Genomic DNA, 26,370 nt, shown 5'->3' on the forward strand with positions numbered 1-26,370 from the left:
AATGTGAGAGTGTGTGGAAAGCATCTTTGGGTGTCTAGAAAAGCGCTATATAAGTTCAATGCATTATTATTATTATTATTAATTAATGCCACAGCAAGTCATTTTGTCCAACAATTGCACTAAAAATATCCAAAAAAGAACACACAAACACAGAGACTCAAAATGCCGGAGCAGTTTCCAAGCCAGACCGAGGCTCTACTGAGGCCTTTCCACGGAGCTAGCTCTGTGGTCACGTGGGTCTGATGCTCATTAATTATACAGAATTTTAGGCTTTTAATACACAAACAGAAGAGTGAGAAAAAATTCACCCCCCTCATAGTTGTCATGAGTGTAAACTAGATCATTTAAACAAAAAACATGTTTTGGTACCAGGCTGTAAACATGTTTATTTCTGCTGTGAAATTGGTATTTTTAACATGGGAGTCAATGAGGATTTGCTCGCTTCTGACAACAGCCCCCAGCGGATGAGGGTGGAACTGCAATTTAGTTCATTTCCGGGTTTGCCTCAACTTTAGAGCTGCATTGTGTGGGCTTGGTTAGCTGTAATGTAAGCTAGATGATGACTACAGGGTAACAACAGGAGTCTGGGTCAATTGTAACAACCAGGAAAATGTTACAACTTACCCAAATTAAAAAAATTTCTTTTATTTTGATGTTTTATTTGAATTTCAGCATGCCTACAAATTGGAAAAGGAAGACTGACCAATGGGTGCCTCTCTGCATTCTGGAGAAAGCATCCAATGATGTTAAAAGTCAGGGAAAGTCTATCAGATCAGTGGCAAAAAAGTTTGGTATTTGCACAAAAAAAAAAAAACAAGACAAAAACACCCAACCAAACCAACAAATATGCATGAGCTCTAAGAAAACATCCAGAAAGAAAAATCAGAAAAAGAAAGACATGAAACTAGAGAACACGGATTCTGATGAGAACATTTGGTGAATCTTGCACATGTTGTTAAATGTTATTACAACAATGTTCAAGTGCCATTCATGCTTCACTGTTCCTCTCTCTGTCACACGCACACGCACACTCACATGCACACGCGCGCAAACGCGCACACACACACACACACACACACACACACACACACACACACACACACACACACACACACTGAGCCAGTATCCTGTGGAGGTTTCTTCCTGTTAAAAGGGAGTTTTCCTCTCCACTGTCGCTAAATGCTTGCTTAGTATGAGTATTGCTGACACTAGTCAATGACTCAATGCAATTTGCTGGGTTCCTATAGGAAACTTTTTTCTGATTGGCTTAATGAAATGACCTGTATTGGAATGTTTACCATGTTAAGTGCCTTGAGACGACTCTTCGTGATTTGGCGCATTATAAATTAACTTGAATTGAATTGAATTAAAATGGTCTGGATTATTATCTGTTCTGTTTACCTCGGCTTCAAAGGTTTCACGGGTATGGACGTAGTGCTTATTTGTGGTCTTAAACTGTTTGTTCGACACAACAATCTTGGGTGTACATTTTCTAAGCAAGCAATGAGCTTCAGAGTCAGAAACGGAAGAATAATTTACGCCCGAGAGGCAACAGATGAAAACAAGTAGGAGAGGCATCCTGCTCCGCCCCAAGCACCGGCGTCACGCTTCTCTCGATCGGATGTGGTTAACGGGTCAAACCGACAGAGCGGCTAGTGGCGACGGTAGAACTTCAACACATTCGAGGTAAACTGAGTATTTAAAGCAAACTGGAGGGGAGAGGATGTGAGGGACCGCATAATGGTAGCTGACGACAACGCTAACGTTGTTGACCGCTGTTGTCGGCGGCAGGGTTTGTAGCAGCTAGCTAATGTTGCGAGCCCGTGTCTGAGCTGATAGCTGAACTTCGCAGCAACTCGCCGACCCGAGTCCGCTTCAGGCAGCCGCAGCACGGCAGCGCCAGCCGGGTAAGTGTTTATTAACTGGGTCTTGTTGTAAACAAACCGACTTGTTTGGCTGTATGACTTTAGCAGTGCCATGACAGGACTAGTTAGATAGCACTGTAAAACCCGCAATTGTCAAAACACGAGTAACCCTTAACGTTTGTTATGCTTGCATGACAACATGTCATCTTGACTCAAACTTCCCTGATTTGTGAACTTATTTTGTTAGTTCAGTGGAATTGAACTAAATAGTATTGACCTCAATTAATGGCTAAATTAAAGCTGTCCAAATTTTCCTTTTGAGTTGTATTATTCCAGTTTATTTATTATTTATTTGGGTAAATCAAAGCAGATTTAGTTATTGTCTTGTCATCTGAATAAAATTCTAAGTTGACTGATTTAAATGATTAAACCTTCAATGAATTGCTGTATCAGACATTTCTGTATTCATAGTCTAAATTATTTTTTTCTTACTTCAAAAAATACAAATTGCTGCATAGGCAAAAAATACATCATTAACTGAGAAATGTTCATAAAACCAAATTATCTATATGTTAAACCACAAATTTCTCCATAGTTGTTATTGAATTATTATGACTCACTCCATATGGCCAGTGTTTTTTAAGGCTTGAGTCTATAATGGATCAAAACTCAACTCACAAATGATTTAAACTCTTTCACTTGTTCACTTGTTGTTTTAGTGATGCACCGATATGGGATTTTTGGGCCAATACTGATATCCGATATTAAGATCACTATTATGGCCGATAACCGATATTTGCCAATACCGATATACTGACATTAATCCTTCTAAAATAAGCAGATTTTGTATAGAATGAAAATTAGTAAAGCTGCATTTACGTTATTATGCACACACACCACACACATTTACGATTCTGAGATGATTACATTCACTGTTCACTAGGAATGGGACGATCTACTTAAACTCACGATACGATGCACCTTGATATGTCTGAGTCATGAAACGATACATCACAATATGATATCAAATAAGAAAAAAAGGAAAAAAATATTACTGTATAATAACAACTTGTTTATTTCTTTTTCCAGTTGCACACAGGGAAACACAAGGCCTAACAGGCCAAACACAAACAGGAACACCCTTAGTGCTGCTTTAAGCCTTGGTTAACTTATCTCAGGACTGGTTCTTCTTCAAAAAAACTAACATATCCACATATTCTGGTGTAATCAGTGATCTTTGAGCAGACACAATGTCTCCTGCCGTGGAAAAGACACGCTCACTGGGCACTGATGTAGCAGGAATGCAAAGGTAGGCTTTGGCAAGGGGGGCAAGTATGGGGTAAGCATAAGCATTAACTTTCCACCACTCAAGTGGACTTCTGTTGAGTGGGATGGGAATCCCACTCCTGTAGGAGAGTATCTCCATTTCAATCCCTCTGCTGGTCTGCGCTGTCTCAACAGTAGTGTAGGAGCTCCCAAGGAGATCTTCCAACTAGGGCTGCAACAAACGATTATTTGGATAATCGATGAATCGGATGGGGTCTCGACACGATTATTCGATTAATCGGATTACATGGGGACATTTAGAAAAACTGCTAGGGAAACGTTATTTCTCTCCTCCCTTCACTTTATTAAACACAACATTATTAGAAAACAGTTCAATAGCAGAAAAACAACATGTCATCACCTAAATTGTCTTATAAGGTGTATAGACAGAGACCCTAAGCTACACCTATCTGTGACCTAAAATGCTTGGTCCAAGTTAAACAGCTTAAAGAGCAAGTCAACCCCTACCAGAGTCTAACTCCACTCCCACTTCATGTTTGAAAAATGCAACACATGCTGTTGCCTGGCAGACCGAGAGGGCGGAGCCGCTAACAAATACACACACACTCAGGCTCACGACAGCATTGTGACATCATAATGTACCAGTTTACATCATAGCATACTTCTTAGCCAATAGCGGTGGCAGATTTAAATTAAAATACAGTGCAGAGTTTTTACCTGACAATGGCACAACACTGCCAGTTTGAGGCAGAATATTTAAATTTGAACTAAGATGCACTGAAGTGCCAAATTATTGACGATACGTGTCTGCAGCACGATTAGACACTCGTTTATTTAGTTTATCAGCAAAAAAAGTTTATTTGGGGGTGACTTGCTCTTTAAGGGCAATTCTCATCTGTTTTGTTTGATCTCATCTGTAGACATTTATTATAATTGGGGACGTCAAACAACTTCTTTTTAAATGTAATTAAACATAGGCTGTGAATTAATCAAAATTAATCACTACTTCCAAAAATGACTGAAAAAATACCAAATAAAACAAAAGTAAATGAATGCCATCCTCCTTGTGATGATGCCCTGGGCAACTGCCATAAAGTCATATCAAGAAATGCTGCTGATCATTCCAATGATCCCAAATAGACTCACATTAGGCCACATGAAAGCAACTGAACCCAAAAATATATTAACCAGTATATAACTGCACTCACACAACACGCCTGCAGCAACAGTTAGGACTCCTCTCTCCCTTTTAAAAGCGTTTTCGCTTCCGAGGACACTGTGGTTGTAAAACCACATGCTAGTGGTCTGGCCCCGGTGTGATCAACCACTTTCTGCGGGAATGTGACGGCGGAACCGGTTCGCAGCAGCGCGAGTCCCCCCCCCCCCCGCTGCCGCCTATCCAATAGCGTCGCGTTTACGATATTATAGACTTTTTTTTACGAGCTTAGGGCATGTCTAGCGTGTGTAATAATCCGGGGCTTGGGTGAATCACTTTTGAAAAGTTTTTAACTTACCCGGACACAGAGCTCTCTCCTTCCTCGCTGATGATTCTGACATGCTTGCGTTTAAGATGCTGCATCATCACTGCAGTACTCCCGTGCCATGCTAAGTCTGACCTACAAACGTTGCAGGTAACGAATGTCTTCGCCTGATTTAACTGAAAATGCTCCCAAACTTTAGAAGTTTTTACTTTTTTTGGGTCCCGCTGCTTCTGCCATGTTCCTCTTCCAAGCACCTGCCGGCTCTCCGGTCTGCGCACAACGGCGGGCGGGAGGGGAGGGGGCTTTTGGAAGAGTTGTGCAACACAACAAATCGATGACGCAATTCGTTGCCAACACTTTTAGTAATCGATTTTCATCGAATTTATCGATTCGTTGTTGCAGCCCTAATCTATATTTCAAGTTTTTAATGAAATGTTTCAGCTTTATGTAGGCTGTGGTGGTTCGTATTTTTTTTTTTTAAGTTTTTACACATGGGTTTCAATTAGGTCTTTACTGGAAGCAGATGATCACTGACACACATGTTATGGGGAAAGTACATTTGTCTTGTAATTTGGGGTCATGTGTAGCACAACGCTTAATTCAGATCAAACACAAAGCTGCGCTGTCAATTGATGATGTTTAGATTAAGGAGGTTAGAAACGATAAAGGAAAAGGAAAAAAAAACACCCCAAAAAATCTAAGATATTTCATTTTCCATCACATTTATGCTTCTATCCGATGTCCACCACAATTCATCCCAAGTCGCAGTATTTAGATTTTAGATATTTTATTTTTGTTAAGGCAAGGCAGCTTTATTTATGTTTATGTTTATGTATTTAGAAGACGCTTTTGTCCAAAGCAACTTACAAGTGATAACGAAGCCAGCAGGTTGCCCTTGGGACTAACAACAAAATACTAATCAGTCAGTTCTAGGTGGCAGTGAGGCAGCATAATGAATCATGATGGGAAGTGAACAAGGAGTGCACAGTAGAGTGGGGGACAGGTGCATTGAGGGTCCTAGATTAAAAGATGCTCTCTGAAAAGCAGGGTCTTCAGGAGTTTCTTGAAAATCAACATCTGGTAGTGCTTTATATAGAACATTTCATACACAGAAGCAATTCAATGTGCTTTCCAGTTGCAAGTACAAGAACATAAAACAGGGTCTTACCTGAGCTTAACTGACACCTGTGTGCATGTTTGAATTGGTAACATAACTCTTTCGCTGCCATTGACGACAAAAGTTTTCATTTTAAATCCAGCCTCTCGCTGTCATTGGCATTTTGTTATGAAGAGGGCATCAGAACGAGCCCCCGCTCCGTGAGAATAAACATCACATCTCTAAAGCTGATCTTTATCCGCGTATGTCACACATCATGTGATCAGGAAGCAGAAAATCCATGAATTAGGAGATCATTTCGGGCTTCTGCTGTGAAAATGCAAGGCACGAACCGAAAAAGCTTCTGCAGCTCACAATTTGACAAGAGATTATGAAAAAAGAGATAATACACGCTTATTCTTCCTGATGTAAGAAGTGAGTCTATTCTTTCTTTTGGTAGTTTTGGCGTTGACCTGGTGCAGGGTGTGAGCATTAAAACACAACCCTGTCCAGCCGCAGCCAAGCGGACGCTTTCCCAAAGAGAACGGGACATGATGGAAACTTCTGAACCAGAGTCCAAGATAGCCAGACAACAGAACAGAAACCCAGAAAGAGATTTTTAACTATAGAAATATAAACTAACATGAAGTGTTATGATTTGAAAAGACTGGATAGGCTCGCCCATTATATGTATCGTTAAGGAGTGACTATATATGTTTAAAAATGATCAATAAGATGTGAAAATCCCATATAAATATGAAATATCAATCCGATCGATATTTGAATGTTTAGTCAGAAGATTCTAGTTTCTTTTACTTGTTCAGGGACCATAAACACACTTCGTATTAATTCAGACAGTCAAGTATATAGTTTATAAAAATGAATTTATTTAAATTTCCCTAAACTAATGATTATGCATGACCAGGTATGAATGAAATGATGGAATGTAATGGATAGTTATTGAATTTGATGACATCATCATAGAGCACAATGTTGTATGACTCTTCAAAAAATGGTTAAAACGCTGGCAGCCAGGGGCTTTTCTGATCAGGAAAGGGCTGGCATTGAATGAGTTAATGTTTACATTATTGACAGCCATCAAGTCATGTGACTTGCGGATGACACGAAGCGTGTTTCCATTGTTGAACAGGGTTTCCCCCAGCGCTTTATAAGCCTGGCGGCCCGCCAGGCTAAGCGTCATGCCCCGCCTCCCTCCCTGACCCTACCATTTCTGCTGACACGAACGGCGCAACAAAACTAGAGCTCTCCATCAGCTGATACTGGTGAGAAACAGCAGCGGAATGTGTGCAACCCCCCCACCCCCACTCTCACAGAGGAGCGCTGCGGGACGGAGCGCGTGACCCCCCTCCCATTTGTTGCATAAATGTTAACCTTGAACATAATGTATAACAAATGAATAAAATAATATATAATTACTTAAAAGACTCTGACAAATATTTTCATTGCACTTTGCAGTGTTTTGTGATGCTGCTTTAAACGCGCAATGAGGTTTGACGTATAAAACTTTCCTGGTTCTGTTCCACCACGGGAAACTTGTGCGTGACCAAAATTGCAATGAACCACACTGTCTTTTCCAGACTTTAACCAAAAATACTGCCACATGCCTGACATCGCTCTTAATCCTTGCTAATTTGCTAGCATGCACTCTTCTCATAATGTGGCCTTTGCATGCTGAATCTGGGCGCTGCTGTATATAATTGCTAGATTGAAACTTAAAGTGTAACGGACTGCTTATATCGGAGATTGTTGATGCAGTCCGATATAATCCAATAGTGCTTTTGGGCTATTGGTCCTATTTTCCGATATCGGAATGGAACATCCCTATTCAAGGTACAGCAAAATTTAATCCATTCAGAGTATGAGAGTTGCTGTGTGATGTAAAATGTGGCATCTAATGACCAGAAGAAGCTCTGTTATTAATGGCGCTCTGAGTAAACAAAACCTCGTAAATTACGTCGTATTAGGGGGAATTTCACTGAGCTGCTATAGACTTAGACTGCTGGAGGACATACTGACCACTTTCTGCACTCTACTACTTTCTTCTACAATATGCTCTTTAACTGTATTATTTCCTGCAATTTCAGCGGTTAACTTAATTTTTTTCTCAAAGTATTTTTCTCCCCAGAAGAAGCAACAATGATGTTCTGCTGAGCTGTTTGTTGTTGCCTCATGGAGGGGGCCATCAGCTTGAACACTGCTGCTAACCACTTAAACATTTTCCCTCTCTTGATAATAACATTTTACTTTATTTGACATTGAATGTGCTACTACTAGTTTACCCGTTTAATTATAGATTCACTAGGATAATAATAATAAAATAATAATAATAATACATCAAACTTACATAGCGCTTTTTAGGACACTCAAAGATGCGTTCATGCACCTTACATTCACACACTGCTAGTGATGGTGAGCTACTTTGTAGCCACAGCCGCCAAATCATGACATGATGTAATTTCCTACTGTGTTACAACCAATCAGTGTGAGGTAAACGAAAGTTCCGCTTAGCAACTCCAACGGGCCATTCCAAGGACCTACCCCTGTTGAGGTACTGTGAAAGTTCCTAAAAATGGCCTGGGACATGCGCATAACTGGAAGTTCTGGTAGTGGAAACAGGCTTAGGTGTTTGAAAAAATGTACCTTTCATTTGTAGACTTCTTTATATTCAGCTGTTTTATAGCATTTGATCTCAGTATGTCTGTGTAGTCAGCAGCAGTGAGTGGTACTACACGTGCATGCATGCTTTGCTGCAAGCAAAGGAAGTGACTGCGTTGTCCTCATTTGGCTTTCATGTTACTGTTCTGTGGTTTGTTCTGTACATCACGTCATTATGTCATGTGGACAGTGTTTTTCAGCTGAGGACTTGTGTTAGATAAAATTTAAAGTTTTTGATCACAATCACGTCAGTAACTAGGGCTGCACGATATTAGGAAAACCTGCAATATTCGATAACAGTGCTTAATATTGCGATATCGATATTACTCACGATAAATGAACAAATACTAAAGTATGCAGTGTTGATGTCGTCTGGCGTGTGACGTCTGCTCTGGGTTCAAAGCAAACAAAAACTAATGCATGAATTCCATTACAACATAACATTTTTACTGCAAAAATATGCAGCTGCACCTTCTACTGTATTAGCAGCAAAACAACAAACTGCATGCATGCAGTTTCTTAGGGACTTTAAAACATCACCACCACCATAAAACTTTTTCTGATGCTCCAAATACAGAAAAACATCCCTTACCAGGGTTTTTTGAATAAATAAAAAAAAAATCAGAAAGTAAGTTTAAATGTTAAATAATAGTTAACATCACTTAAATGCAACAGCAAATTCTCTCATTGCTACTGAAAATTTTCTCCACTTATGTGGTTATGATATAAGGCTGTTGCGGTAACTGGAATGTGAACTGTGCTGGGCCAAACTAGGAGAATATTAAGATTTTCTGAGGGAAAGAGAAAAACAATCGTCCACCTTTCAGAAGAGGAACTGGCAAAAAAACTACATGGAAAATATGTGAAAACGTTTGGTTTTAACCCCAAATTGAACAAGTTTACCTAGATCTTAAAAAGCAGCTCAGATGAAACTGCAACTATGATTCTGATAACAAGCTAACAAATTGAACTAGCTCCTCTTACAGTTTTTTTCGATTGCTAAAACGCGTTTTGCAAAACTGTACGTTTCTTTCAAAACTGCACACACTAAACCCCAAACATAACACACACATTCCTAAACCGTGGCTTCCCTTTGCAACAAAACCCTGCCACCACATATCTTAACATGTTCCCAAAATGAAACATGTGTTTTCATTTGGTAAACACAGCCACATTTTCACATGACACACACACATACCGTTCATTGCTTAAACACAAATAGCCTTTGGGTGAACACTACCAAGCATGGAAAGAACACTGAAGAGCAAAACTGAAAACACAATTGTCTAAATTGGACACAATGAATTATATGCAGCCGGTCTCTGTCTGGCCAGAGGGCCTCATCAACATCACAAGCGATGTCCTCCTGGTCCAAACAGCGCTGGAAGTACTGCCTCGAGTGCCTCATGAAGCCCTGACAGGCCTCAAAGGCCACATCTCTACAAGCCTCCTCCATGGCTTGAAGCAGTGGGACCTGGCTCTGTGGATTCCTTTCGTACACCTTCCACCTCCAGGCTGAGAAAAACTCCTCAGTGGGATTGAGGAAGGGGGAATAAGGTGGAAGGTATAAAATGGAAAACCGTGGGTGGTCCTGAAACCACTCATACACCTGGGTATCCTTGTGGAAACTTACTTTTATGCTGCAGTCCCTGATTGCAAATTGCTCGCCAGACCCGAAAGTTTAGAGATTTGAATATTTGTGTGTTATTGATTGAAGCTTTGAGAATTTATGTGAGAAGTGTGTGTAAACCTGAAAATTGTGTTGTGTTTTGACAGCAAGGTAATGTGAAATTGACATCAGAGTGTAAAGGAGGAAAATCAGAGTTCTAATATGATAAAGAAATCTTAAGTAGTGATAAACTGAGTCAAGCGATTGGGAACAGAAGTAAAGGTTGTAAAAATTGTGCCTCATTTTTACTTTCTGAGTATTAGCAATCGAAAAAAAACTGCAAGATAACCGGCTAGCAGAGCTTCTGACTGACAGTTTATGTGCAGCAGCAAATCAACTATCCTGATTAACAAGGTTATAAAAGCTCATAAATGAAAAATCACTTTGATGTGTGGGGGAACCTTTACAGGCCCTCTTTAGCATGGTGGGACTGGGAGGAGAGTGCTGTAGCCTTTTAGCTGGAAGCTAACCGGAGCCTGGGGCTAACGTCATCACCCGGTGGAACACTAGCAACATGAAGGTGGGTTGGTTCACCGGCACCTGTCAGAGTCGGACTCAGCCCGGTTATTATCAGCTGCTTAACGACACCGAGCGGACTCACGTTCACGTTTGAAAGCAGCGCTGATTCCAGAAACCTCAGCACAAAGTGCGTTCGTTAATCTGAGCCAGCATGACGAACAAGGGAAGCGAGCGGCAGCGGAAAACGGGGGCGGAGCGGAGATAGTGGAATTTTGGGGTAAGCGTCTACGTAGGGGGCGGGTGTATTACGTGAACGGATCCATCTGATTGGCTGCATATCAGAAGGGCTACATTTGATTGGTCAAATAATACCTCCGCGTAAAAACAGAGCTGGTTTACAAAAAGTTGATGTATGACACGGATGGAAATGTTTGAACCAAACATTTATCGCCGTTTTTGACGTGCTTTGCGATGAGCCTATCGCACGTCCTGTTATCGCGATGACGATAATTTTTCGATATATTGTGCAGCTCTATCAGTAACTAAATCTGTCGGATCAGCTATTCCTCACCGCCTTCTGCATCTCCAGTGTGCCCCAGGCTTAAGGCTTCCTATAGTGTAAAGCTCTTTGTGGATCTTGGAAAGCACCATACATTGATTGGGTCATTTACCATTTATGTCTTGCTTACTGTTAGATTTTTGTTATGAGTAGTCTTTGTTATGTGCTGCACTTCCTCATGTCAGAGGCCAGCCCTTTACATTCCTTGACATTATGTAATTGCTAAAATTGTTTCTGAACATGTTTAGACATTTGTAATGCATTACAAAGTAGATTTACTCTCCTACCCCTAATGTGAAGCCTTACTGTATTATAGAAACGTTTCTTGCTCATTTGTAAACACTTAAACAAATAGAGAGTTGAACACGGTGAACTTCAAAAACAACACATGCTGTTTGCTCAGTGACTAAAGGGTATATTCACTGCTGGATCAATGGTTATGATAAACATTTACAAACTGCTGTTTCAAAGTCACTTAGCTTTGTAGGGGGATTAAGAGATCAACACCCCCCATGGATGACACACAGAAGCTAAACAATACTTTTTGGGGTTCTTCTAGTAAAAACTATTATAATTGTTATGTCTGATAACACTCTTGTCTCTCTCACATTGCTTCACACCCACTTCCACAACTCACAAACTGGGAAAATCCAAGCACTCTGATTGGCTAAGACTTTCCAAGCTTTTGCTCCTTCTTCAGTTAGAAATGATGCTGCAGCTGGGAGGCCCAGTCAAAATTCTTCTGGAATTTTTCTAGTTTAAATAACTGTTTTGCATAAAAGTACCTGTAGCTGTCACTGTCAGCAACGACAAAGCAGCTATTTAATAGCCTTCATTTATGGGAATAGGCAACAGTTAGGTTTAGCAAACTAAGACATGCTTTTCTGCTGAATTCTAATAAAGAAAGATAAATTCCTTGTTGCACTGGGAACCTTTTCCTGTTGTTTTAGGATTCATTTTATCTTTTAAAAGTAGTGTTCTTTAATTTTTGGGGTCAATCCAAAAGACAAAGTTGTTCCTGAATGAACCAGACTGTGATGTCATGGATTTCTATTTCAAGCTCAGCAAAAAGTTGATAAAGCAGATCAACAATAAACGATTTGTTCCAAGCTTTTGCTCAGTAGTCAGCACCTAAATTGTGCCACATATTATTGTGAAACATTTAAACGCCTTTTTTCTTTTCTGTAGACTCAATCTGAATTTCTGGGGTTTAGAATTAAATTTCAGAATTATTGTAAATGTCCAACATGTAGTTTTTAGTAACATTAATGATGCTCAAGAGTTTGTTTTGTTTGAAAACTCCTCTGCATGCCCGTTGAAGAGTAGAGGACATACAAACAACAAGTAGCAGACTGGAGCAGTGATAAGATGTCAAATGTGGCTGAACTGATAGCAATGGCCTCAGAAAGCACAGTGGGAGTGATAAGACTCATTTGCCTCTCTGCCTGTTGGTTCTGTGATAAATGTTTTGGGTGTGTAAACACATAAAATGATGGGAGAACTGAGTTTTCCATTATTATTGATTTTGGACTCATCCTAGGCTACCACGTGATACTGATGATGCACAAACAATTGCAGTGCTGTTTACATACAGATACAAATAATTTAACTGATTAAAAACATTTGTTGAACCACTGCCTTTGTTGTTGAGCTCAGTCCTGCGGCTGTTAATTATTGTTTCTTTATTGTGATGGAAAATGAAATTTAGAAGATTTGCTGCTGTATTTATAATCTAATCTGGGTTTCCAATTCCTCAGATGTAGGTGCACAATTATTATGCAGTGAATTGACATGAAATGAGAGTGTTGCACATAATATGTGTGGAGTTCTGTAATATTTGCATTAGCTCAAAGAAAGACTCGGCTTGTCTTTCTCTTAAACTACAAAGCATTTTAAGGCCACTGCGGAGAGCATCGTTCTGAAACCATCCTACAACACCTACGAGACTGCTGAGACTCTGAGCTGTATTTGTGTTGTGTTTTCAGATAACATAAAAATGTACACAATAAAATAGAAATAAAAATATATGTTTAAAAGTTTTTTTTTCGTGATGCACCGATATGAAATTTGCGGGCCAATACCGATATTTGCCGATATTGACATACTGACATTAATGCTTCCAAAATCAGCAGATTTTGTATAGAATGAAAATTATTAAAGCTGAAGTTATGTTATTATGTACACACATCACACACATTTACGCTTCCGAGATGATCACTTTACTGTGACATGAATAAACAATTACAAATCACCCCTCTCACCCTCGGAAGCAGGCAAACAAATGGTGACCAGATGGAAAAAAATGTCGGTTGATAATATGGGCCCGTTTATTTTTTTTTATCGGACGATACCGATATGTTAAAAAATGACTAACATCGGCCGATACCGGTATCGATGCCGATATATTGTCCACCCTCGTTGTTTTCCTACCCTTTAATTAACTTCAATGCAATCAGAGCATAATAACTAGAGTATAACATCTTTGTACAGGAACCATTAAAAGTGATTTTAATGTCAATACCTGATGAGGTTTGTCAATTAGATGAATTTATCAACTATATAGGTCGAGCCATTCCCCTGTTTTTTGTATTACAAGCAATTATTCTTGCGGTTGGGACATTATAAACTTCCATATCACATAAATGTCTTTTTTGGAACTATTTATTTACATATACATATGAATTCATTAGCTCATTATAAAGCTAAGATTCTTGTGATTTCAAAGATATATGGTAATAGAAGCTGCATCAAGGGTAGACAGTAAATGCTTTTGTCGAACTCTGATATTCAGAATGATGTCTCTCTGGTTGTTCTTCTTATTGCAATTTTTTTCTTTTTTTTTAATCATTTGAGAACTGACTGGATCCAGTCAGATAGACTATTGACATAGCTGGACATAGCCTGCCCAAGAACGCACGAACCGTTCCGCTACAGTTCGTTAACCGTAACAGCGGGGGAGTGGGGTGGACGCTTAGCCTGGCAGGGCGACAATCAAGGCCTGGTAGCGCTCCTGGCTTATAAAGATCTGGGAGAAACCCTGAAAGACCAGAAATGCAATTTTATTTGCTGATGAAAATGAAGTAGTGATTTATTGGAAGATCTCTTAGTGCAATCAGTACCACAGCTTGCTTTCTCAGTCAAAATAATTCCATTATTAACATCCGAATATGAACACTCAGAGGACACAGGTAAAGTTCAGAGAGTTGAAATAGCCAAACAACTAATAATGCGAGTCGCAGGCTGAGGCCTTTCTCCATAGCTAGCCACAAGCACTAGCTCTGATGTGGCTCTGACGCTCATGCTACCTGTCAAGCAAATCTAATTATTTCATAATTTCAAGCATTTAGTTACACCTGAATGGAAGAGTTACAAAAAAATCTCACCCCCCTTAAAGATGTCATGACTGTAAACTAGATCTGTTGAGGGTTTTCCGAATCAGGCTGTAAACATGCTTACTGCTGCTGTGAAATTAGCATTTTTAACATTGGAGTGAAGGAGGATTTTCTTGCTTCTGGTGCAAGCCCCTAGCAGATGAAGGTGGATCTGCAATTTTTGGCACTTCCGTGTTGGGAACATAGTGACTCATTGTTGTTTTTGTTCCCTGTCATATTTGTTTTCATGCCAGGTGGATGTGATCTGTAAGCAGCTCATGGCCTGTATGCTGCTGACCAACATGAACCCACCATTATCCAGTCCACCGACCCTTGAGAACATCCTTCTCTCAGAACTCAACACTCCCAATGGACACAATCTCAAACAGGACATCAAGAGCACTGTTTTAACTGTCCACCTTTATCACTGGGGGAAGACTCGAGCGGGGGACGACCATTTGGAAAACACCCTCACATTTCCACCTGGAGAATACGTGGCAGAGGAGTTATGCATTACTGCTGCTAAAGCGTGTGGTGAGCTACACGAGCATTTCACTTCTCAGATTTGCCCAAACGTGCAAAATGTCACTTTATATGCTGGAAATGTATTTTATGGGAACATGTAAGCTCTTTATTTACCATTTGCTTAACTTTTTGCCAAAGTGAAGAAAGAGCCATCTCAAGTGGGGAAAACAAGTATAAAAATATTGAGAAACATCCTGTCCTCTTTGAACTGAGAGCTGTTACGTCACAGTCAGATCTTTTTTAGAGTTCACCGGTAAACATGGCCCCATTTTTGACACGACATCTGCGTCTTTGTATTATTGCTAACTTTTGCTTTTTTGCTGGTGTTCTGTGCTTTAGTGACAAACCGCTCCCAGTCTAAGATGTGGGAAACACATTTGTATGACACGTAGAGACTCACATGAGAGTCTGCGTCAGTCATTCCCGTCGCCAAACCCTCACAGGTTTTACTGGAAAATTCAGCCTGTGCAGATAGCGCCGTGTTCTTCTGCATTTTAAGCATGTTTAGTTTCTCCTCCCTCATTTTCTACAAAGGAAGTCTATTTTTTCTTTTCCTCCATTTCTTTCTGCCACACACATTCTTGGACCACTTCCCTTTGAGCTGATAGTAAAGTCTTTGTCATGCTCTTCCTCTTTTTTTATCTGTCCCTTCTTTCTGTTTCTCACTCCTTTTTTACTTTCTGGTTTGTCATTGTTTAGCATCCTCACATGTGTTCTTCCATGCTGTCTCTTGCTTCTATTGTCTCTTTTGTGGTGTAACCACAGCTCTGTCACTCGTGTTGCATAATTGTAATGGGAATTGGCCCAAGGACAAACACGTTCAGGTCAAAATGTTGGTGTAGAGTCATCCAGGACATGCTGATCTTTACAGTTTTTATCCTAAACAACTGGACTTCTATGGTTATCTTTAAAAATTGAAGGTATACCTTCAAGATATCCAGGAAATTCTAGCTGTTTTCAGTTAAAACTGTCAAGAAAACATTGGTCGAATTAGCTCATAGGCTTGTTGCGTCCTGCGTGTAATGCAACATTTTCACCTTCCCTGTACTCCTGTTTAACATAACACATTAAATTAAATAAAACTTTTTAACAATTTTGTTATTTCTAAAACAATATTCATCTATTTTAAAGACTTTAGCTACATCCCAAACAGTAAAAATACCCTACATGTCATTGTGAATTGTTTACTCAGCAATGGAGTTGATTTCTCAAGCTTTTGTTATTTTATTAAATGACACAAGGTGGGTCTTGCTTTTGAAACTTTAGCTTTACTTCCCCTTGTGTGGTTGAGTATGCTTCCTTTTTGGTGCCTCTCTTGTTTTCTTGCTCTTGCTTCATACTTGAGTGCTTCCTGTTGTATGATGATTTTTTTGGCTGCTATTGCTGAATAGCATAATTAGTAAAACACCTTTTTAGGAGGTTTGAAACAAGTTTGACATCTCATAATTTACTTACTAAAATAAATCAAACAGACTAACCTAAAAACGACTATAATAAAAATGAGGCTAAGCATGGGTGTGTGGTACTGTGTGTGTGTGTGTGTGTGTGTGTGTGTGTGTGTGTGTGTGTGTGTGTGTGTGTGTGTGTGTGTGTGTGTGTGTGTGTGCGTGTGTGCGTGTGTGTGTGTGTGTTCACTGGACTCAGATGCTGAGGTTGCAGCTTTGAGATGGTTGGGATTGTCTTGGGGATTCTCCCATCTTGCTGTGATGCTTCAGCCATAGACTGAAGACTTCAGCACAACCAAGTGCAACAAAAACACTAAAAACACGTACCATCCCCCCCCACCACCACACACACACACACACACACACATTTTCATTGCATTCAGGTGTTTTAAGCGCAGGGAAACCCTTTCTACAGGGAAGAATGTAAAGGTTTAGACTTTGCAAAAGCTCTCGGTGTTCTGCAGAATCGCAGCACTTTGTTATATTTGTGAAAGTTTAACAACAGTCATTTCATTCTGACTTCAGTGGTGACTGGTTTATTGATTCATCATTCATTCACTTTGTAATTACACGTTTGAAGTTTGAATAAACAGGGTTCGAATAGAAAAGCACAGTTCAGAAAAATAACAACAGAAAAATTAAACTAATTTCATAGAGCTATAGTACTAATACCAGATAACAGAGATGCAATATCAATACTGTTTGTTTAACTTTGGTTTTTTGTCAGATTTATCATTGTAGTCAGAATTGTATATCTAATTATGTTTGGGTCTTCTCACCCAACCCTATTTGTAGAATATTGAGATGATTTATCCAAACATGTGGTGACTAAACATTGTGCCACAAAGGCCTAAATTGTTAAGTTTAAAGTACTTAACACACAAAATACATAAAAGAACCACACTTGTGCAGTATGTTTTATTTTTTTGTAAAACCCTGTAGATCGGAATTATTTTAAGGGTTTCCGTATTAAAATAAAAATAAAAAAGAGTAAAATTACCTGCTTCTTTTGGATTGTTTTCTGGTTTTTAAGCTTTTACATTTGATATATTTTTTCTTTCTTTATTTATTTTTTGCTTTGCATTAGTAAAGATTTCCCTAAAGTATTTTTAAAAAGTGCTTTACCATCTAGTTCTGGCAGGCTAATATTCATAGCGTGTTTGAATACTATTGACCATTTGCACCCATGCCACCTAACCACGTGGGTCCACCACATTGGAGGCAAAAGCATGTAAACAGTGAGCGACACAAGTACTAAACAAAGGAACACCTGAGATTGTTTTTTTTTCTTGTCATTGTTATTTTTTGTGATCTTTAGCATGTCTTCAACTAGTTCAAGCCCAGTTCAGTTATCAGAAGAAGTAAGTGGGGCAACAGTGAATTACGGTAGTATTGAATGGAGAGGAAAAATAGTGAGTGAGGTTGATTGATTTTTTTCTTTTTTCTTTTTTTACAGTTTAGCCTGGTTTCTACTGGTTCTAGCCCAGTTAGCTTGTGGGTAGATTTAGCACCTCTAAGTGGGGCTCACAGAGAGCGGTATTTACAAAGTTAAGTAGTAGCTAGCTTATGAACGTTGGCTTACTTTCTCCCTGCTGCTGTTCACCGATATAAACAAGTTGCCGACTTTGCCAGGATTCACCTCGCTGGATTTATAACATTACATGATAAAAAGTGTTTCACTTTACGCTGGAACTGACTGATAAAACTAAAGAAAAGTCCGGATCCCTACCAGTTTTTGTCGCAGGTGGTGTCACCGAGTTCAGATTGTACTCACACACTGGGATGGGACAAGTTATCTCTTAACAACAACGGTACCGCACATCCTCCATGGGGTAATATAGGATTATCAACACCAAATAAGTACCGTATTTTCCGGACTACAAGTCGCTCCGGAGTATAAGTCGCACCAGCCACAAAATGTATAATGAAGAAGAAATAAACATATATAAGTCGCACTGGACTATAAGTCACATTTTGGGGGGAAATTTTATTATTTTTCTTACAAAATCTGAGACCAAGCATTTCACATTGCAAGACAAGTACCGGTAACAATAACAGAATAAACAACCAGGGCGCAGCAGCGCGCCACGGTCTCCAGCAGAGGATGGCGGTGTTTCAAACCCTCCCAGCGGGCGGATAGAGCGCATTCCTGGGCCGGAGCCGGCCCACAGCACCCCACCACAGGCTGCAGTAGGTGATGGCGGTGTTTGAAACCCTCCCAGCGGGGCAGGGGAGCTCATTCCTGGTCCGGAGCCGGCCCGCAGCAGCTCGGTATAGCCTACATAATTTGGTAAATAAGTCGCTCTGGAGTATAAATCGCAGGACCGGCCAGACTATGAAAAAAAGTGCGACTTATGGTCCGGAAAATACGGTAATATAAATGCATCACATTTATCATTTCAGGTCAGTTCCTGTCTTCTTCATGAAATAAATGAACGTTAATCTTACCCGGTAAAACGTATTCACAGCAAATCCAAAAATTCTTTGAGGGCTAGTCCGTTTGATTGCTGCGGTTTATAAAACAAAACTGTTGAGTTTACATCCTTGTCTGTTAGTGCAGGCATCCACTCAGCAAACCATTACCAATTTACTGTCAAATCAACTGAATAAAAGTGATAAAAAGCTACAAACTGGCTTGTTTTGTCTAACTTTACAGGAGTTTCAACGAGTTTAAACAATCTTTCTGCCAACCATCATGGCAAAAGGGGCGGTCCCGTGAGCAGCATGACGTCACGTGCAAATGGTCAATAGTGGAAAGCATAAAAAAATCACTACTAGAGCCTAAAATGGCCCATGAGTCGCACTTTGGATAACCCAGTTCTCATACCTGTATGAATGAATTTGCTATCCAGAAAAAAACCCTGTTTTTAAAGGGATAAGGTTGGTGATACGTTGTGTTTAGAAACAGCTATAAAGACAATTTACTCATATTTTTTATTTGTTTATCAGATATTACTCCAGTGTACTGCAACCTGTTTGGCTTAATGAGAGAAAGTGACCAAGTCTGGTTTCCTCCTAATCACGTTTTTAAACTACACCACACAGACAATGAGAGCCTTCACCTCAGAATCAGGTAGATAATTATTTATTCTTTTCCACAATCTGTTTTGGATTTTTCATGTTTTTGTGTTCATTATTCTGTGACCATTCTTCTCTCTCTCTGTGTGCAGATACTATTTTCCTGGCTGGTATAATGGCAGTAACTCCTGTGCTCATCGATATGGTTTGTCCAAAGGAATGGAGACGCCAGTCATGGACGACTGTGTCATAGCCTACCTGTTTGCTCAGGTTAGTCTCAGTTTTGTAGCAATCATCAGCCTTTGGATTTCTTTGCTTCAGTTTCTTTTTGCTAAACTACTCAGTAAATTTGACTTCTTTGTCCTTTTTAGCGTTTTATAAAAGTGATAAGAGTAACTGTTGGGTGGAGATAAAATGTGCACATTTCCCCATCTTTGACCGACTGCCAGTCAGTCTTTCAGCTCACTGTTGTTTACAGTTTTGAAAACAGGAAGTGAAGTAGTAATTTTTTTAAGAAGCTAAAATGAGGAACAGGGGTTACCTATGGTGACAGGGTTCAGTTGTTTACTTGTGTGTGTGTGTGTGTGTGTGTGTGTTTATTAATATTTGTAAACAATTTTTTTCATTTATTTCATTAACATTCCCATTTTCACGTTTGTGTAATTTTCATACACCCATCGTCTCTGTCCCAGGGAAACTGTGGCTACATTTAGCGTGTGAATGTGTGTGAATGGATGAATGATACATTGTAGTGTAAAGTTCTTTAGTTATTTGTCATGTATCATCTTGATGTTGGTGTGTTTTCATTGCCAGAGTCACAATGATGCAAAGAGCTGAGTCGTGACAAACGTGCGTTTATATCATCGACATGTATACATGCAGTGTCAGAAAACAGAATAATTGCCTTAGTTCGACTGAAGTTGGCCTTTTGTAATGCATGCAAACACGACAGTGTGGCTGAAGTCTAACGGAACTGGAGTAGTTCTAATTGAACTGAGGTACCCAGATAATGCTGTTAGAAACCAGAATACTCTGGATTTAAACAGTACCCGAGCTGTGACTGGCTGGGCACTCCCCTTCTGGAAGTGATAATATCATCGCCACAAAGTAACACGTGTAACACCATCAAACAGTACAGTACATACCAAATAATCTGTGCTGCAGCGTTGTTGTTGTCTAGTCCTTCCGGCAATGTGCTTATCCTGTTTTAACTCCATCTGCTTCACTCCTGCCAGTTTGATATCTGTGTTGCTACAAGCTAACTGAAAGGATGTCAAGATGAAAGGGTTCTTGTTGCCACCTGCTGTAGTGGAGGGGAACGCCCTTCATTCAGTAATTCAGTTTTCTAACGGACACGTAAACTAGGAAAAAGGCTCCCAGTTGTACCTTCATTATTGCCAATTTCATTTAAATGCAATGTTTTTTAAGTTGACAAAAATACGCTGGACTTTAAAGGGATACTTTGCAACTTTTTCATATTTTTAAATAATTTTCTTGAGCCAGCATGTGCTAAAATGACCCTTTACAGAGTTAATGAAAGGCAACTCAGCCCCTATCGCCCCTGTGGCCAGAATATTCTACTGGCAACTTCAGACTAGCGGGCTGTTCTGTTGGGACTTGGAAAAAATTGAACTGACATACCTGGTGCTCCAGTCTGCTTCCAGCATGTTTCCTGCATGTTTAGATCATGAACTCAGCTGATTTGTTTAATTCAGTCCTTTAGACACTAAGGAAGGCTGGGGAGACGTTTCAGCTGTTAGATTAAGGTGTTAGAAAGATGAACGCACAGTGAGAAGATGGGTTTTGGTTACGGTTCTACAAACAGATACTAGTGGGTGCAAAAAACAAGCCAAAACTGCCTAGTTCCCCTTTAACAACTGAGTGGTTACAACATCCTCTAAATGTTGTTGTGTTCTGTAGGTGTCATTGTCAGGATCCAAATGAAAAAGCCAACTCAGTATATATTTACAATCATTTTATCTTTTATCCAGTGGCGTAGCGACTTTCTGAGCGGTCGGATTCAAATTCCTGTGAGCCATGAAGCTCAGGAGGAGTGTCTGGGAATGGCTGTGCTGGACATGATGAGGCTGGCTAAAGAGAGTGATCTCTTACCGGTAGACATCTACAACAACACCAGGTAGGAGGCACGACCGCTGTCCCACATCAGCACTAGGATTGTGTAACTTCATGTTAAATGTAGTTATGTGGAAATATATAAAAGTTGGAGACAGGTTTTACTTTCTGAAGCTATCCTTGTACAATAAAAGGAGTCAAAATAAAACAATAAGTTATCCATTACACAGTTTTCTTTTAAGAAAACACTTCTCAGTTAATAAAATCATGGTGTTACATTTTAAATGTGAAAAATCTTGAATGAGTGTACGTGGAAGAAATTCTCCCAAAATAGCATGCAGTAATGATTTATTTTACTGCAAATTAAACTAATTAAAAAGTAAGGTGTGTTTTTGGACATAAAAAGTCAAAATAAAATCTAAAAATTATTTATTTCCCTAACATTTTCCATATTGTTGAATGCTTGCTCATCAAAGAGTGAATAAGTTTTGGGTTATGTCTGTTTAATAGAACTCCGGCATTTTCTGACCCCCTCAGCACCACCATAGCTAAGACAATTGGCTGCTTGGTTTGAAAATTATTATAAAGTTTTAGCAATTCAGAAAACCTGTAATAGCCACATTTACAAAACAAAGACCACCATCCACAAGTGTTTAAGATACTAAATAAAATAAAAAAAACTCATCCAAGTGGCTGCTCTCTGGTCGGGATATGGGGTACAACCAAATGGCTTCTGTCTTTACATTTTTATGGTTCATTAGAAACATTTGAATCAGCCTTTAAAAGTTTTTCTTTTAATTTTCATTTCTTTTTTGAGATAATGGTGAGCTTGTTGGTTCTTCAAACTCATTCCTCTTTTTATTTTGTGTTCTTTCCTCCTCCATCTGCACCGAATCACAAATGCCTTCTTTGCCTTTAGCTACAAGTCGCTCCTGCCAAGGTGCATGCAGAGCCACATCCAAAGCTACAACCTGTTAACTCGGAAGAGAATCCGCTATCGCTTCAAAAAGTTCATCCAGCAGTTCAGCGAGTGCAAGGCCACAGTTTGTAACCTCAAGCTCAAATACCTGATAAGCCTGGAGATGCTGCTGCCGTCTTTCTACTCGGAACACTTCCAGGTCACTGACCTCTCCTCACAAGAGGCCACTATCATCGTTAATGGCAATAAGGGTATTCTTTGGCGTAAAGGGACCGAGGAGGAGGGTGCAGAGGAGGTAAGGAGCAGCAGATGGGTTGGTGTGATTCACCCTGGTGTTTTTGGGTAAATAAAAACTAATGTTGTGTTTATCCGGGAGCTGCAGGTCTACTGTGACTTCCCAGAGGTGATCGACATCAGCATCAAACAGGGCAGTAAGGAAGGCTCAGCAGAAAGTCGCATAGTTTCCCTCACCAGACAGGACAGCCAGATCCTGGTACAGTTCTCACCTCTATTACCTCTAAATGAGCAATTACAAGTCATCTTAGGCCCTGTCCACACGTAGCTGGGGATCTGCCAAAACGTAGATATTTTTCTACATTTTGGCCTGTCATCCACACGAAAACGGAGTTTTTTCACACGAAAACGGATCTTTTTAAAAACTCCGGCCAAAGTGAAGATCTGCGTTTTCTCTGTTTTGGGTGTCTGCGTGTGGACAGACAAAAACGGAGTTTTAAGGTCCGTAACGTCGCTTTCCGCGACAAAAAATGCTGACATCACATGTGCGACCTGTGTTTACACTAGCCGGCATCATGGATGCCCTCAGAGCTGCGCTCGCTTTCTCAATTGTCCAAGCGCTTTTTGCTCGTTTGTTTTTGCAAGCGGAATTACTGCTCCTTGTGGAAGACCACAGACGAAGGACGAGGTTAAGAACGGGGGAAGTACTGCCGCCTACAGGTCTGGCATGTCCTTAACAACGTATTTATCCGGGTACGTGTGGACAGAGTTTTGTTTTGAAACGAGGTGGTGTGGATGCAAGTTTTTGGAGGGGCGGATATTCGTTTTTAAAAAAACCCCGGCTACGTGTGGACTAGGCCTAAGTCACTGATCATCAGTCTGTGAGCCTCATATCACTTCAATAGGATGTGCTTTAAATATGAGAAAGCTTCTTTTATTAACATCAACAACGCTGGTTTAATCGGGAATAGATGTTACCAAAAAGGAGATAAACAAACTTTTAAAAGATATTTAAGGAACAAAAAGAAGCAGAATTAGTGACTGAAACTTAAAACAAATCATTCGACCTAAATCTACTAGTGGAGACGTATAATGTCACTCACAGGGTCAACATGAACATACAGGCTCAAACATCGGCACAAACACTCACTAATATTTGGTTTAATGTCCCTTAGCAATTCCTACCTGGACCATGTGTGTTTTGTAGCCATCAACAACCTTCACACCCGATATTTGGCCACTCTTGGCAGAATTGGTTCCTGCGCTGACTTGGCGTAAAACCATACTTGACAAATTTTGGTTGAGGCTTTGGGAAGGCCATTCCAGAAGCTTAATTCATTCAGAAACCTGATCAGATTTTTTTATTATTTTTTTTATGATTTTCCTGTTGGACAATCCCTCTGGGTCCAAGTTTCAACTATAAATTACATTCTTTGGAGGTTCTTCTCTTATGATTTATTTTGTCGAATGCACCAGTACCATAGTATGATGCTACTACTACCGTGCTTGACAGCATTTTAAGGTTCAACTCCATCAAAAACAAACGTTTGGGGCAAAGGTGTCTCGGGTAGAAGGTTTTCCTGTAACAGATGGGTTGCCAGTTCAAAACCTCCACTCGGTCTTGGTTATTGTGTTGCTGGGCAAGGCACTTCATTGACCTTGCCTGTTGGTGGAGATCTGAAAGGCTGGCGGTGCCAATTGTTTGGCAGCCTCACCTCTGTCAGTATGTGTGTGTGTGTGTGGGGGGGGGGGGGGGGGGATTAATGACTAAAGTGTAAAGCACTTTTGAGTCCTTGATAAAGCGCTGTGCATTACCATTTGACATTGTGTCCAAATGGCTCAGTCTTGTTTCTCCGTACCATACAATGTTTTTCCAGAGGACATTTGTCTCGTCCATTGGAACAACCACAGATTTACATTCAGCTTTAAGGTGTCTCTTCTGAACCAGAAGCTTCTTTCTTGGTCCTCTCAGTCCATGGTCTCCAGTCATCTGTGAGGGACAGATGAGCATTGGTCAATCTAACAAGGGCTGTCGGAACAATTCCAAGGAGAAACCACAATTTGCAGTGTGTTGTAATCGGTACCAATACATTAAAATAGATTTGTCCAGTTAAAATACATCGTAGAACCCTCAATAAAAGCGTGAGTATATGTGTATTTATGCCTGTATCTATGATTTTGGCCCTTTGTATGGGAAGAGTGAAAATCTACCCAGTTCTTAAATGTCACAAAGGAGTTCTCATCCTATGGAAAAAGAACAAATCTAATAAACCCTTTTAAGCCTAAATCATATGACAATCATTAAAATACAGTTACTATTTCAGATATACCTTAATGTGACTTTTCTAACCTTTTTCTTGAGGACATAAGGAATAGCCACAAATTTAATCTAATCGATGTGGGAAAAGCTTGATTTATTCTGTTTTTCTCCTCCCTCTCTCCCTCTGGGCATCAACAAGGAGCTGGAGTTTCATTCGTTGTCGGGGGCACTGTCGTTTGTATCTTTAGTTGATGGATACTACCGACTGGTGGCCGATGCACATCACTACCTGTGTAAAGAGGTCGCGCCACCGAGACTTCTGGAGTGCATTCAGAGCTGCTGCCACGGCCCCATATTGTGAGTGTCCCACTCAAAACACAGCACATCACACGTGTTTGTCATGCACCCAAAACCACAGTCGTAAGACAATAGCCCACATTGTGTCTCTTTGATCACAGGATGGAGTTCACAGTAAGTAAGCTGCGCCACTCGGGTAACTGCCAGGGCCTGTACATCCTCCGCTGCAGCCCCAAGGAGTATGACAAATATTTCATGTCATTCATCGTGGGGGTAAGTACGCAGAGATTTACTCAGTTGGTTCATTTCCATCTGAAAACCTTTATTTCCCTTCTAGTTTAGTTCTTCAGGCAGGAAAACAACTAGAAGCTTAAGAATTATGTTTAATAGCAAGTTTACAGCTTTAAATTACAACTGTGTGATTGTTTTGGTAAAAAAAAAAATAAGGGAACTGTTTTTGTTTATATATCCCCCAAAATACAGATCTCTATATTGCCAACCACTAGAGGGAGCCATAACGTCTGTTTTTAACAAAAATCTATGTAATACACTGGTTTTAGGAGCAGGATTTGTCAAAATCTTTCCTAATGATAAAGTATTTACAATCATGAAGTTTGCAGATCACACCACTGTGGTGGCTCTTGTATCAAACAATGACAAAACTTACCACAGAAGGGAGGTCCATCTCCTACCACAAGTGCTCAGGCAACAATCTCATCCTAAACACCGGAGAGATCAAGGAAGCCGTTGTATATTATAAGACGTCCAGGAAGACGTCCCACCCACCTTTAGACTTTAAAACCAGCATCACCACAACAAAATTACATCTCAGCACAACCTGTTCAAGAGCATACAAAAAACAACACATAGATATGAGAAACAAAGGAACACCTCAGTTCATAGAAGCGCATATTTCAGACATTTACAACATGAGAAAACATATGTGTGGGGGTGGGGGGGTGGGGGGTGGGGTGGATTTTCTTCCAGAAGTGGGAAATTAGATCAGGGGAGTGAGGAACACGTTGAGATCAAGGAGCATGTGCGTGTCTGCGAATTGTTGTGTGAAGGTACATTCGTTTGTGCTTCAGTATGCGAGTCCATGAACTCTCTCAGTTCAATCCCAGTGTCAATTGCCT

The 26,370-nt window shown here is 40.1% G+C and overlaps 1 protein-coding gene across 1 annotated transcript in view; it reads left to right on the forward strand.

Annotated features, from left to right (window-relative positions):
* The first annotated feature begins 1,701 nt into the window (after positions 1–1,701).
* Positions 1,702–26,370, forward strand: part of jak2a (Janus kinase 2a) — a 35,961-nt gene continuing 11,292 nt past the window's right edge. Inside the window, exons 1-9 of the mRNA XM_070552283.1 lie at positions 1,702–1,907; positions 14,718–14,997; positions 19,383–19,506; positions 19,604–19,721; positions 21,443–21,588; positions 22,444–22,738; positions 22,826–22,936; positions 25,137–25,294; positions 25,396–25,507. Coding sequence (XP_070408384.1) covers positions 14,742–14,997; positions 19,383–19,506; positions 19,604–19,721; positions 21,443–21,588; positions 22,444–22,738; positions 22,826–22,936; positions 25,137–25,294; positions 25,396–25,507 — 1,320 coding nt within the window. The 5' untranslated portion in view covers positions 1,702–1,907; positions 14,718–14,741. The remainder of the gene's footprint in view (positions 1,908–14,717; positions 14,998–19,382; positions 19,507–19,603; positions 19,722–21,442; positions 21,589–22,443; positions 22,739–22,825; positions 22,937–25,136; positions 25,295–25,395; positions 25,508–26,370) is intronic.

Source organism: Nothobranchius furzeri, chromosome 6 (assembly GCF_043380555.1).
Source record: "Nothobranchius furzeri strain GRZ-AD chromosome 6, NfurGRZ-RIMD1, whole genome shotgun sequence".
Classification (NCBI taxonomy): domain Eukaryota; kingdom Metazoa; phylum Chordata; class Actinopteri; order Cyprinodontiformes; family Nothobranchiidae; genus Nothobranchius; species Nothobranchius furzeri.